This window comes from Cyprinodon tularosa, unplaced genomic scaffold (genome assembly GCF_016077235.1).
Source record: "Cyprinodon tularosa strain WSP-4 unplaced genomic scaffold, ASM1607723v1 ctg279, whole genome shotgun sequence".
In the NCBI taxonomy this organism is placed as follows: domain Eukaryota; kingdom Metazoa; phylum Chordata; class Actinopteri; order Cyprinodontiformes; family Cyprinodontidae; genus Cyprinodon; species Cyprinodon tularosa.
The window spans coordinates 670,582-685,998 of record NW_024038984.1 but is presented as its reverse complement, the minus strand read 5'-3'; the positions used below and the strand labels follow the sequence as shown (position 1 = coordinate 685,998).

The 15,417-nt window shown below is 38.5% G+C and overlaps 1 protein-coding gene across 1 annotated transcript in view; it reads right to left on the bottom strand.

Annotated features, from left to right (window-relative positions):
- si:dkey-92j12.5 (multiple PDZ domain protein) overlaps positions 1–15,417 on the bottom strand; it is a 76,530-nt gene that overhangs the window by 19,377 nt on the left and 41,736 nt on the right. Inside the window, exons 21-27 of the mRNA XM_038290326.1 lie at positions 14,769–15,071; positions 7,491–7,694; positions 6,815–6,992; positions 4,430–4,540; positions 4,103–4,165; positions 2,555–2,626; positions 1,982–2,081 (exon numbers count right to left, since the gene is read on the bottom strand). Of these exons, the coding sequence (XP_038146254.1) occupies positions 1,982–2,081; positions 2,555–2,626; positions 4,103–4,165; positions 4,430–4,540; positions 6,815–6,992; positions 7,491–7,694; positions 14,769–15,071 (1,031 nt within the window). The remainder of the gene's footprint in view (positions 1–1,981; positions 2,082–2,554; positions 2,627–4,102; positions 4,166–4,429; positions 4,541–6,814; positions 6,993–7,490; positions 7,695–14,768; positions 15,072–15,417) is intronic.

Here is a 15,417-nt window from a genome sequence, read left to right as displayed (position 1 = left end):
ACAAACGATGAACTGGATCCCTGTAACAAAAATCAAGTCACCACTAAGGTAAAGTGAAATGAAACATAAAGTATTGTCCACAGTAGAAGCTAGCTAGCATGAGCAACATTTTATACTCTTCCCTCCCTCATCAATCTAGTTAATTAGATTGAAAAAAAAAAATCAAAAGGTCTCATATTTCATAACCAAAGGCCACTTCATGAATGCAGTGCCTGCTAGAATGCTGCTTGTGAGCCGGGGTTACAACCTTTTATTTAAGGAAGGATCAAGGCAGCTGCTGGGATAGGTCCAGGTCATAACATTCATTTGAATTCCACTAAAGCAGCAAACACTAATCAGCCAGAGCCTTGCTCTAGCAAGCTGGTTTCAGATGTAAATGTCAAGAAAAATATTTCAATTTCTCTTCCAAACCCTTTCAATTTATTGCATAAGAGTTTTAAAAGTACAGCCTTACAAAAGCATCCCTATCCCTTGAACTTTCTCAGATTATGTTAGGTAACATTAAGCTTGTAGAGCTATCATGTTTAAGGGTGGGTGTAGTGTGTTTTGGCTAATGTGCAGTGATCTTTTTTTGGCAAATAACTGATTTCCCTAATTTTTTGCATTGCCTTGAGGCAAACTTGAAGCAGGACATCTTGCTGCCTTCTTTATAATCAATATCTCTCATCACTGTTTCAGGAAGTAGAGATTTGTGAAGAACTTCAGTTATTCTCCATCCTAAGTTTCGGATCTGTGCAGCTCCTCCAGAGTCGTCTTTATATATGTTTGCATTTGGATGAGATCCAATACAGGAAATTTAGTATCAAAACTGTTTGTCCAAATATTTCCATAATAATAAAATATTCATTTCAGTACCACAAACATAAATTAGATTGAAAACAAAAGGTAGTGGAATATCAGATCAAGGTTTTTAGTACTCTGTTTACTTAATGCAACAATAAGCACTTAAAAAATGCAAACTTTTCACATTCAATCACATCATCAAATATATTCATATGATTTGATGCTTTTATAGACCAAATGGGATATCAGTTGAACCAATAACGTAACATTTTCAAGTATGTTATTTTTTTTAAACTTGCTAAAACAATTAATTGGAGCTGAATTGGAGTTTTTCATTTTCATAATAAATCATGATTCTCATCATGGTAAGTTATTCATCAAATATATTTAAACACTTACACACCAGTAAACTCTCTAAACTCTGCTATTTTAATTAGGGTTTAAGAAAACATTTTATGTTTTATATTAAAAAACAGAAATATAAAAAGACATTTTATCCCATCGCTGCTTGCCCAGAGTTCGTTACATGTTCAGAAACCCCTCCCACCCCCACCATGGACTGTTCTCCCTGCTGCCCTCTGGGAAGAGGCTTCGCCGCATTCCATGCAGAACAAGCAGGTTCTGTAACAGCTTTTCCCCCGCTGCCATCAGTATGTTGAACTGTTGATAAACTACATAAACTCACAAATTAAGACTGACAACATCATACTTCCACTACACGGTAAATCTTCAAAAACGAACTCAGCTCAGTGTTTCTAATGCATTTTGCACCATATCTATTTATTTATTATTGCACTGCTCTGAACCTTTAACTTGAGTGCCTTTTTTGAACCATGTCTCTCCCACACTGTTTACATGTTATCACTGCTGCACTTCACAAATGGAAATTTTCTTTTTCACTGTTTAACTGCTGCTCATTCACTCTCTGTGTATACAAAATAACAATTAAGTTTTTTCTAAATCTAAACCTTGTTTTTTTGTTTTTTAACTTCAGTATTTTCTATTTTGTGTTGGTCTTTCATACAAAATCTCAAAAATGCAAACCCACAATAAAAAGTTTGAGGGATGTAAAGCAAGTTAATGTATCAGCATGAACTTGTTCTCTCCTGAGATTCAAGAGGTTAAAGGTACTACTCCGACATGCTTTTGAAAGCATGTCTATTTATGTTTACATGACGTCTTTATGATGCACACTTACTCCTGCTGGTGTCATCTCCGTCCTCAGCTGCCGCATTTGCTGCTGTTGTGACATTTATGGGGCTTCTTCGATCCATTCTATCGGATGTTGGCGACGGGGCCTTGGGGAAAAGTTTTTGCATTATTGAAAAGGCAGAGTTGGAGATGCCTTAGGGGGCCTTCAGGCATGAGCTGAATGACCCCTGAGGCTTGTTCCGTGTGCTTCATAAAGCAGGGGGAAACGCTGGTGAACAAGATGAATTAATGAACAAAGTTTTTAATGCCAGCTATAAATAACATGAAAGATGGCCAGAAGAATCATGCATTATTTTGTACAAGAAAAGTACATTGGAAGATAACTTCAAAAGAATGTGCTGTCTATTTAGAGTTATGCATCTGCATCAAAGGAAAAATAAAGCATTTTTAGCAAACAAGGTAGTTGTGAGGGACTTTGAACTATAGGGGTTCTATTTACATGTGTGCACGTTAATTACTTTTTTTTTTTTGCAATTTGGTTTGATGCAAATGCAAGGTTCCTTTTAAGATGCTGCAGAAAAAGACACACATACACACTAACACCAAACAATGTACCAACCTTAAAGGGGGTGGGAGTGAAGGGGTTTGCAGGAGATAGACTAAGGAACCGACTGCTGAGAGTCCCTGTCTCCTAAGATCATGTTGGGGAAACACAGACTTAGCTGTACGCATTGCTACACAAGTCTTACACAAAAAAATAATCATTTAGGATTTCTGTGTAGGTGTTTATGACTCATCACTCTATACATAGTATAGTGCTTATCACACTATACGCTGGGAAAAAACCCAGTTACACATCACTTACTGTGTGGGAGTAGATATTCGATTTAAGCGGATGAGTTTCAAGGCTTTCTGCAGTTCCTGTTTTTTACCTCTGCAGGGCAGTGTTACGATTATGTTTAGAGATATAATTTTGCTTGTCTTAAATTGTGCTTTACATCAAAGCATGGTTTGGCATTCACTAATACATACAGCTCTAGTCACATCTCTGAATTATGGCAAGACCTGCAAAACCTGATGTGACATTTTTGAATGTCATAAATTTCATTATAACTTTTGGAATAAAAAAAAAAACTAAAACATCGGACACTGCACCCTCATAGTATGCTGGCAGCCTTGGTAAATGTGTAAAAATCTAATCTCTTTTTGGGTTGTTGTTATATATATATATATATATATATATATATATATATATATATATATATATATATATATATATATATATATATATATATATATATATATATATATATATATATATATATATGTGTGTGTATTTTTTTTTAGGTCAGTCATTACAGAACAACAAATGACAGTCTAAAAGTTGTTTGATTAAATAACAAAAGTCACAACTGCAATTAAGTTGCATAACATGAGCAAACGTACAAAATTTATGTTTACTGTGATAGCACTAAAGAGAAATACCAAACAAATCAAGAACCTGGCTTTTAGCACTGCAAGGATTATTTCTCTAGCTTCACACATTTAGATGAGAAGCCATTATTCTGTATCTTTCCTGACCTGTACAAGGGTTAATTTTCACGTCCCTTATTCAAAATGGATTTTTCCTTCTATTTCACATTTAACAAATTGGCCTTTGTGTCACATCATGTTGATATGACAGGAAACCATTATTATTATTCTACTGCAATAAAAATTATTTCATTGTTTTTGCACATTTTCCCTGTGTTACTTGTGAGTTGAGTGTGCAAAAAACGAGTTTTACAATGAGGCATGCACAATCTCATTTTTCCATCTACACAAGCTTAATCAGAGAGTCACAAAGGAAACACACACACCCAAACACACACACACACACACACACACACACCTATAGGCAGTTTATGCAGCCCGGTTAATAAAACAACCATATTTCTCAACTATGGGAGGAACTTGGAGCACCCAAATAAAACCAACACATGCACAGAGAGGTCAAGGTCTTTGAAACTCCCTAAAAAATATGTTAGATCTACCAACAGTCCGGATTCCTTGCTTGATATTTGATATCAAAAACTGCCCATAACTCTGCAATGTTAATCCGTTCTTCTTGAGCTTTGCACATAATTTTGCATGAGAAGAGATGCTTGGAAAGATAGAACAGCCTTACCTTATTGTGAGAGTTGGACAGCCGTGTTGGAGATAGTCTTTCACAACTGATGACATTGGGAGACTGTGGGAGAAATACAGTAGAAAAAGCAGAGTAGTCAGATAAAATCCTTGCCTCGATTCAATTCTCAGCAAAACATCCTCTAATTTTACCATAACCTAGCATTACCTGACATTATGAATTCAGGTAATCAGATATATATTGTTGGAGTGTCCCAGTGTAAGAAACAATGTTATCTGATGCTTGTATCAAGGTTTGGTGTAATACCTATGAATTTATGTATTGACTTATTCAAAGTGATGTCTAAATGATTCTGAGTAGTGGTACCTGTGCTCTATGTAGTCCAGACTGAACCAGAAGATCCACAGTGTCTCCTGTCCTGCGAATGGCTTCTACTGCCTGTTCATGGCTGGCATCTCTCAGGTCCACACCACTCACCTTGGCCAAGGCCAAAACACAAACAAGCTAGATTAGTATTTTATAAAAAAAAAACAAACACAGGAGTAATTTACAGGCCTTTTTAAATTCTCAGTCATCAAGGTTACAGCAACTACAATTCAGGCTTAAATCTGAGGCAACCGGACAAGACACCTTTTTCGACACCTAAAAACATCTTCAGAAGTCATGAGTCTTCTGACTAAAGGATTCTGCATAGGTGTCAAAATGTCTTCAGAAAACCTGAGGAAATAATAATTTCCTTCAATTTAAGCCCGTTTTGTGATAAGTAATTAACTTACATTATCAAAAACTCTAAGTTTAATTGGGAACTGGACTTAAACACAAAGAATTCCTCTACAAAGAATGAAAAAACATCCATATGACAACCACAGTTCAAGTACTTGAGGAACTTGCCCTTCATCAGTAGGGCACCATTTTAAACCTTTTCTATACACCTTTTCATCCCAAGAAGCTCTAACTAGTTTCTCTAGTACGTTGACTCCAAGAAAGTTTGCACATGATTTACCTACAAATATCGTACTATTTTTGTCTAGCATGTTTGATATGTATTTACATAAATTGGCGTATATGCCTGTGAAAATGTTACGTGCTTCCAACCTGTAATTCCTGATTGATGAATGGCACTAGACTGGCTGATTTGATACAACATGCTCTTGCCCAACAGGGTGTGCACTGATGTGTTCTCTTGCTGGTCATGAATATAAAAACAGCACACATGAGCCAGACTGATTATATAGTCCAAAAATTCCTTTGGGGAAAACCTCCACCTCTGGGGGCTTTCACATATATCCTTGTGTGACAGATGTCTTGAGAAAGTTTTGACAGAAGTTAATACAATGGATTTATATATATAAACCTTTAAAAATTCAGTTTCCAATGCTACCCTTGTTTTTGAGTGTGAATCTATCTTAAATTTTGTTTAGAGTTTCAATAAACAATAAACATTCAATTTTATTAGGGTTTGATTAATTAGACCAACACAGATTAGGTCATAATTAGGAAAAGGGATGAAAAGCAAGTATTTCAGAAATTGTAAACAGGTTTACAGGTAGTTATCTTCCCTTTAAAGTTCTTCACACCCCATATCAGGCATTCACTGGTGAAAAACAAATTATCACAGAATGATACTGTTGATCCAACTGAATGACCCTTGAAACGGTTGTGGTAAAATGCAAAAAAAGTTATAAACAAGACATGAATATGTTTGTAATATTTTTTTTGCATATAGTGACTTCATCCAACTGAATGAATATATTACAATTGGAAATATTATCAGTTCATTTTGCCATAGTTGTCATGATCTTGGCACTGATAGCTGGCTTAATCACTCATTCAATTCTCCTGTCAAACTCTGACCAGTTTCTCATCACTCCCATCTAATCCACATACTCCTGCTTCTTCTTAAACTGCTTGGTCCCAGCCATCAGTGCCAGATTATTCTTTAGCCTTTGGTGAAAGTTTTTCTAGCGTTACTAATAGTGTTCTGATTGTCTGATCCTGACCCGTTTCTGTCTTCGGACCTTTGAGCCTGCCTGCCCTGTTCTGTTTGCCTGACCTGTCTTCAGATTCTGTTGGATTCTTCTGTGGATTGAACGTTGATTATCCTGCCTTCCTCCTTCATCTGATCGGATCTGATCTCCTGTCAGTTCTGTGTGTTTCAAGGCTTCCTCCTCTGGAAGTGTCAAGTGCTGAGTCTTTTCAGCTGACCGGCTCACATGTTCAAACAATCCCCCATCAGGAATTTTTCTCTGAACCTGTGTTTCCTATCAATAGAGTTACCTGCATTGGACGCCCTAGCTGCTGCTGCTTCCGATCCGCAATCCATCCGTAGTTGCTTTAAGAAACGTTTAAGTTATCCCACTGTCTGTCTTCCCTGAATACTAGGTCCCTCTGTTCTGAGTCATTACAATAGCAAAAGCACTATTTTTTTCAGCATTTTTCCAACCCTGGGTTCCCACATCGAAGGTGATGTTCAACAACTAAAAAGGTAAACAGTCAACACAAAGAAGGGAATATCTTTATCACACATGTCTATGTTGCATAACAACAAGAAATGTACAGGCTTTGATTATTTTCACATATCAAACTGCAATATAAACCAACAGCCAGTTGTACATACAGTGCTTGGACTGCATATATCACCTTGTGATATTGAAAACACAAAGCACTCTGTTGGATACTCAAAGGAGCCCATTTCTTTCAGCTTTTTTGTCTGAAAATGTTAAAATTTCAGGGTCGTACACACACACAAACCTCCAGTATCCTGTCTCCAACCCGGAGGGTGCCATTAAGTGCGGCAGGGCTGTCAGGGCTGATGTGCTTGAGGAAGACTCCCCTCATCATCTCTCCACTGCTCAGTCTGCGGCCCATGCCTCTGCCTCCCATAATGCTTATACCCAGGGACTGGCTGGGTGCTCGAGTCAGCTGCACACTGTAAGACAAAGCAAGAGACTGATACTGAACGGCTGATAATCCTTCTAGAAACCAGAGGTATACTCAATACATCGCTGGAAGAAATGCAAATACAGAATTAATCTGATTGGTATCCCTCTTTTTTCAAATTTCCATTTCCCACTATCCGCTGCTTACCACTGGGGATTATGTTCCAGAGATTAAGTCGAGACAAAAACACATTGTTCTTTACAGGAGGCCATATAAAAGATGATTTTCTAGTGTGCTTGGTATATTATGTGATTTATCCTAGTGGCACAAATGCAATAAACACAAGCTGGGGTTGCAGTTATTTTCTCCAATCCTCAAAAATATAGTACAAGGGAGATCTGCTGTGCTGTTCTAACAAGACTATGAACAAAATTTTAGCTCTCATGTATTCTGTAAACCTTTTCTAACACACAGAGCCTTGAATAATGTCATGGGAATGCGTTTAAGAAAATCAAGTCAGTGCTACCAACCACAGCAAATTACTAACCTTCTAGGTTTATCCCAAGACCAGGCTGCGTGGGAACAAAGTTCTTCATTGTCCTCTTCCTTGCCATCAACTTTTATTTTCACTTCTGGATTTTTTACTCTCATGTCTTCTTTTATTTTGTCTTCCCTCTCCTTTAAAATGTCTCCATCTTTTTCCTTCTCATTGATGTTTGGAGGTATTTGGAGAGATTTTGGAATCTGCCAACTGTAAGAAAAGGTACCACCAAAGAAAAAAGGTTAAATTGATTGAATCCTATTAATGCTTTGTGAAGAAAAATGTGTAATTTAGATTTAAAAACAAAAATAAATGTTTGCTGTAGAGTTTAAGTGAAATGTAAGAACTTGATGGTCTAGAGACAGGGATGTGTGATCTAAAGTGTCAATTGGATATTCAAAATGAAAACTAGTAGGTTTCAAATAGTAATTATGACATTCTCTGAACAATATGAGTTCCAACAAGCATTACCTCTGTTAATACTATGATAATTAGCTGTCACCCTAATTCTATCAGCTGAGCAGTTTTGCTTTGCAACAGACTAGTTCAGAAAATGAGTGAAAGAGATCCTTCATTATGACACCAATACCTGTTAATTGGTTAATATGGTAAACAGAGAGATTATAATTTTGATATGAAAATTAAAAGAGTATTCAGTGACTAATAATGGATTTGGTGGGGTTGGGGGAGTCTGAATATAATGCTTGACACTTCACCACAAACATAAGCTAAAGGCAGGGAGAGTAAAGCAGGGATATTTTTCAGCCACCCAACAGCAGTACATCTTCAATGTAGCTGTATTCTGCACTTCATAACTAAAAAGGCTTTTTCAAGATGTCCTTGTCCTCACTCAGTGAAGGACACGACATGACCAATCCTACTTACAGTAACTTCTAGTTGCCTGGTGGCTAATGCTAAACAAGGAACAAGGAGCAAAAGGAAATTTGTTATTTCTGTTAGACTTCTTTTTTAGCTTTTAACGCTTCTTGGCAATGAAGCTTAGATTAGTTTGAGGCACTCTTACTTCCCTTTGAAGTGTTATTGTGAGGAAAATGCATTTGTGGGTTCAGTGACGGAGTACCTTCTTTATGAGCTTCTGGTATCTCGGATGCTAATCAGATATCTCATTAGCAACACCTGTGACCAAAAAACCTGTTGCATGGTTTAGTTGGGGCCTTTCCCAGTTAGTGGCTACTCTCTCCCTCTCAATACACAGTACACTTGCTGTGAAACACCCTCACAGCTATATCGAGTCCCCTTGATGGTGCTGTAGGGTATACGTACCTACACCCACAAGCTCTAACACTGAATGTTGACCTGATACACCGGCTGCTGGAGAGAGAATGCTTAAAAGAAACTAGAAAACACAAGCTATTGAACCGTATCCTATGTGCATTATTTATTTATTTTTTTAGGCTTTTTATTGTGATTACAATGTCACAAGTACAGAGCAACTAAATTCCCTCTCTGCTTTAAACCCATCCCCTTGGGGATCAATGGGCTGCCATTGTGCAGCGCCCAGGGAGCAGTGTGAGGTCAAGGGTCTTTGCTCAGGGATCCAGAGTGGCAGTCTGTGGGATTGGTGCTTGAACTCAGAACCTCTGGTTTCAAGCGCAATGCCCTAACCTCTAGGCCGCCACTCCCCTAAAAAACCTACAGGTGCTGGTCATAAAATTAGAATATCATGAAAAAGTAGATTGATTTCAGTAATTCCATTTAAAAAGTGAAACTTGTATATTATATTCATACATTACATACAAACTCATATATTTCAGATGTTTATTTTGTTTAATTTTGATGATTACAAATGACAACAAATGAAAATCTCAAATTCATCATATCAGAAAATTAGAATATTGTGAAAAGGTTCAAAATTGATGGCCCCTGGTGCCACACTCTAATCAGCTAATTAACTCAAACCACCTGCAAAAGCCTTTAAATGGTCTTTCAGTCTAGTTCTATAGGCTACACAATCATGGGGAAGACTGCTGACTTGACAGTTGTCCAAAAGACGACCATCGACACCTTGCACAAGGAGGGCAAGACACAAAAGGTCATCGCTAAAGAGGCTGGCTGTTCACAGAGCTCAGTGTCCAAGCACATTAATAGAGAGGCGAAGGGAAGGAAAAGATGTGGTCGAAAAAAGTGTACAAGCAAGAGAGATAACCGCACCCTGGAGAGGATTGTGAAACAAAACCCATTCAAAAATGTGGGGGAGATTCACAAAGAGTGGACTGCAGCTGGAGTGAGTGCTTCAAGAACCACCACACACAGACGTATGAAAGACATGGGTTTCTGCTGTCGCATTCCTTGTGTCAAGCCACTCTTGAACCACAGACAGCGTCAGAAGCGTCTTGCCTGGGCTAAAGAGAAACAGGACTGGACTGCTGGTGAGTGGTCCAAAGTCATGTTCTCTGATGAAAGTAAATTTTGCATTTCCTTTGGAAATCAAGGTCCCAGAGTCTGGAGGAAAAGAAGAGAGGCACTTCATCCACGTTGCTTGAAGTCCAGTGTAAAGTTTCCACAGTCAGTGATGGTTTGGGGTGCCATGTCATCTGCTGGTGTTGGTCCATTGTGTTTTCTGAGGTCCAGGGTCAACGCAGCCACATACCAGGAAGTTTTAGAGCACTTCATGCTTCCTGCAGCTGACCAACTTTTTGGAGATGCAGATTTCATTTTCCAACAGGACTTGGCACCTGCACACAGTGCCAAAGCTACCAGTACCTGGTTGAAGGACCATGGTATCCCTGTTCTTAATTGGCCAGCAAACTCTCCTGACCTTAACCCCATAGAAAATCTATGGGGTATTGTGAAGAAGAAGATGCAATACACCAGACCCAACAATTCAGAAGAGCTAAAAGCCACTATTAGAGCAACCTGGGCTATCATAACACCTGAGCAGTGCCACAGACTGATCGACTCCATGCCACGCCGCATTGCTGCAGTAATACAGGCCAAAGGAGGCCCAACTAAATACTGAGTGCTGTACATGCTCATACTTTTCATGTTCATACTTTTCAGTTGGCCAACATTTCTATAAATCCTTTGTTTTTATTGGTCTTCAGTAATATTCTAATTTTCTGATATGATGAATTTGAGATTTTCATTTGTTGTTATTTGTAATCATCAAAATTAAACAAAATAAACATCTGAAATATATGAGTTTGTATGTAATGTATGAATATAATATACAAGTTTCACTTTTTAAATGGAATTACTGAAATCAATCTACTTTTTCATGATATTCTAATTTTATGACCAGCACCTGTATAGAGGAGGCTGTGGGGATCGAACCTGGTGCTTCCTCAGAGCATCTTTCTCAGAGCACAAGTGCACTGCTCTAACCCCTAGGCCACTGCAACATTAACAGGTAAATAAATTTGTCCTGTTGAGTTTAACCTTTTTACCCTTGAATAATAAATTATAATATCAAAGCTACCTTAATAGACTTAAGGAAACATTCTATTAAGCCCACATTTTTTGAGAGTTTTCAGCTTTCACTTTATTTTGTGACAAATTTTGCAATAACTTGTTAAGTCAATTGTGCATTTAAAAATATAATTTATATAGCCAATGTGAAATAATATTTGTTGGTGAGGTGTTTCTTTACTTATTGAATGTTTGCAGTGCATATGCGGCAACAACCCGTCCTCCATGCCAACCACGGTTTGATGCTGGATGTGCTGCTTGAGTGGGAAACATGTCCTCACTCACTGTGGGGTGTTTTATATCCATGTTTTATATGCTTTATATGTCTGTGGGCACATGCAAATGGAGTTGTGGACAGGGCGAGGGATTCTGAGGAATTGCTGTTGAGTCAATGTTTCAATGCAACCAACTGGTTTTCCTTAGAAAACTTTGAACTAATCTGACATTAAGATCTAATTAAGTTGTCACTGTAAATTGCCTAGAGATGACATGTTGTGAATTGATGCCATATAAATAAATTGAATTGAACTGAGTAGCCACTGATTCGGAAAGGAAGTCCTTGGCATGACTGGTGGGTTTTGCCCACTATATGCATCCTGTCAAGCAAGGGATTGTGTGTAACCCCATAGCACCTGGTGGTAGCTACTGTAACAATATAAGGAGGCCCCTTAATAACTGAATTGGCAATAGGAGGTTTACTGCCTCCTCTTCCTAGTTCCTTTGTTCACTGCTAGCACTATTCAGATTTATAATGGCCATTGATGACGAACGTCCACCATGACACACGTCCACAAGCGTCTTTACCAGTTTGAGGTATTGACTGAGCCCTTGAGAGCCTTTTGCCTGTAACCTTTAGTTGAGTTTCTGGACCAACACCCCTGAGTGAAAGGGTGGAACTTGTATACATGAGAAGGGAATTATTGTAATTGTTTCAGATGTGTTGGAACAGGTACGCATCTGAAAGTTACATAAATCAAGCCCTTAAGAGCTGGGGTTTGACAGCCCTCCAGTTGAGCCCCTATAACATATTTTTTAGCAATAAGTTGCAGTCATTGTTTGGAGTAAGCAAGTAAAAAAAAGAAAAAAGTCCAGTTTAAACTAAAAAAAGAAAATGAAATCACTGATAAACTGCTTACTCAACTTTACTGCTAAACATTTTTCTAAACAAAATTGGTACCATTGATAGAGAAAGAAGCAAGTTTTCAATCAATACAACAACTATGTCATAAGAATTGTTCTCGGAAAATAGTGAAATAAAGAACCAAGTAAAGTTCCTTGTTTTACTGTACATCACTGATTTACTCTTTCTCTTTCTTTCTCTGTCTTTTAGAGTCTCGCCCTCAAGGCTTCATACTTAAAACCTATACCAGGTCAGATAAAAGACCCAATACCAGGACTGCTACTGCAACATCTATGTTGCAGGACACTACCCAAGAAATTTTACAATTATGTAAAATTTGAGATGCAGTGTTCATACAAGTACATTTTCAAACAGTTATACTAATATTAACATGGATACCTTAACACTGCTTATTAGCAGGTGTGGGTGGCCTCCGACTCGCCCTTCAGGGCCCACCATCAAAATGGAAAAGGTGTACAAAACGTAATTTCAAAAATGACAGTAAAACTTTTCTAAGTCAGAAAAGGGCAGACGAGGGCACCCATAGCCAAACCCCAAGAGGTCCCAGTCCTTGTGGGGTCGACCCCAGAGGTCCTAGAGGGCTGCAGCAATGAGCTCATATGAACAAGGAGCTCTGCGCCTGGCCCAGCATCCACTAGGACTGAGACAGTGCCCAATGAAGTACCCAACCCCGCACCTCAAGCACCATTTGTGCGCAAGCAGACAAGGGCACCTATCATCAGCAAGGAGCATAAGAAGAGGGAGGAAACAGGCCCTACTCATACTTGGGACCTGTGATGCTCCAGTAAGTGGGGGGAGGCAAATGCTCAACTTTACAAGCAGACAAAGACAAATTCACATTCATCCAGACAAATTCACACTATCCCACCTTTACAATCATACAGACATATATAAACGGAGATCCATATAGGGGCAGACACTAAACATATTCTTACACTCCTCATACATACACATTTTTCCCAGGTCTAGGGACCATTTCCCCTTGGGGAAACAGGCCCACAGACCCAGGAGAAGATCCCCAGACCCCCAGTGTGGGAAGGGGGCAGCTAACCCTATTTACTATTTTTTTAAGTCATGAAGGTTGATAGTGAATTATATTGTTGAATTTTAAGAAAACACACTGATTAATGTGCAAAAAGCCCTGAAAATATTTATTTTCTCCCAATTACAACAGGGCTGTGTCTTAAGGTGCGTGGGTGCGTGTAATGCATACAGTATCTCTGTTGACAGTGAATGCACCGTGCAAGTGTAAGTGTGGGAGAAAGACTAAGAGAAAGGCATTTTTTTTTCATGAATATGTTTAACGGTGCACAGTTGTAATAAGCCCAGGGGTGAGTGATAGGAGTGCTATCTGCACAGCAGGAGGCAGTTGCCAGTTAATGCTCAGAAGAGAGCAGAACAAATGATTCTAGCTGGACTGAAAAAAGGCGGCGGGGAGAACTCGACGGGAACCAGACTGGGAGGAGAGACACAATGAGGAAGCAAACCCAGATGACTCAGGGTGAGATGAAAAACAGATGCAGGCACATAACAGAAAAAAGCAGACAAACGAGATTAATAGATAGGAATGAAGAAAATATTGCAGAGGAAGAGAAGAAGAGAGGGAGGAGAAAAGTGAAAACAGAAACAGACTGAAGTGAAACATTTCATTTCTGCTGACAGTCAGCTCTGAGATCCATAAGTAAAAAGCTAAATATAACTCAGGGATTCAACACAGAGAGAAGAATGGAGAGCGCAGACTGGAACACCAAGCTGGGTACATCCAGCAGCAACATTTTCTCTTCTATACAGTTAGTCCAAGTGTCGGATATTGGCCAATTCAAATAATAAATAGTCATAAACATAACTCTATATCTGTGGTGATGCAGCTGCATTGAGTCAATTTGTCAGTGGTGATGTTAAGATTAATGCTCCTATTGTAAGAATCACGTGGAATACAAGATGTTTGATATTGTACAATTCATGAAGTATACTGTATAACAACTAATGCCTTCATATTTATTTTTTAGAGCAACATCTCAAATTGCTGTACCACAGAACACAACAGAACGGTTTAGTCTGCATCATCGCCTTACAGCAAGAAAGCCTCTATATTAAATTTCTCTTTAGCCATCAGGGTCTAATAACATACCTGTTAAATGAAACTGAAAATAAACCTGATTAAAAAGTGCCAATTTATGGGACTCTTTGTTGTCTCACCTTTACGCACCTATAAATCTCACATTGGAGATTTATAATAACATATTTTAGGCAAGCGATAGCAATATTATACAACAGGATTATAATTAACGCTAAGGCTTTGGCTGCATATCTGTTTGTACAAAATACCTGATTAAAAAATCCGTTTATCAGGACTCAAACCAAATGTCTGAGCCCAGATCAGGACATCCCTAATGTACACATATTGTAATACCTTTCCAAGTGAAAAAAAAAAAAAAAAAAAACAAGAAAACAGAAATAATATTAATCCTATGCAGAAGAAACCCATGTGCTCAGTTGCACTTTTATTTATTTAAATCCTGCGTGGATAAAAAAAAAATGAAATAAAAATGTAAAAGCTACCAAATAAGCTACCAGGTGTCTAGGTAGTTAATGGTGAATGAAGGAGTGTAATCCTGAGTATATGAAATTCTTCTGGCTCTGTACTCTGGAGCTTTAGGAGGGATTGGCTGGCCATAATTAAAAAGCTGGGATCTCTCTCTGTCTTACATTACCTTGAGTCTGACGCTGGGGTGATGACGGGGACTAGTGCAGCGTCTTTAAAAGCTTTGAATGAAGCCGTGGCCCTGACTGCAGGTAGATCCGGAGCTGTTGTTTTATATTTGACGATGGAAGACAATCTGAGCGCTGATGAAGCCGTGGGACTGAAGGATCTGACTGGGCCTGACGCAGGCTCAGGAGACGAAGCAGGAAGGGTGGGCGAAGAAGATGGACTGCCTGTTGAGATGGATGCCAGAGGGGGCAAACATAAACGTGTTCGGTACTCATCCACCTGATGAGCTGGAACGTGGGTTATCCTGAAACCAGGGTTGAGATTTTTTATCTTAGTCATCTCAATGGTACTTTGGTTAAAAAAAGTAATTCCACAAATAAATCAATATATCTTTTAATTAACCTGACTGATGACAATCTTAATAAAAAACAAATAAATAAAAAAATTGCTATGACATATTTTTTACATTTTACATATTTATTACATTTAAATATAAAGTTTTTTCCTTATCTCCTAACTGGGGAATGGTGCCCTAGTGGTTAGGGCACAGGGCTGAGAACCTTGAGGTTGTGAGATCAAAACCCACTCCTACTCTGGCTCTTTGAGCAAGGTCAACTTTTGAGATTTAAGATGGATAAAATCAAATATTT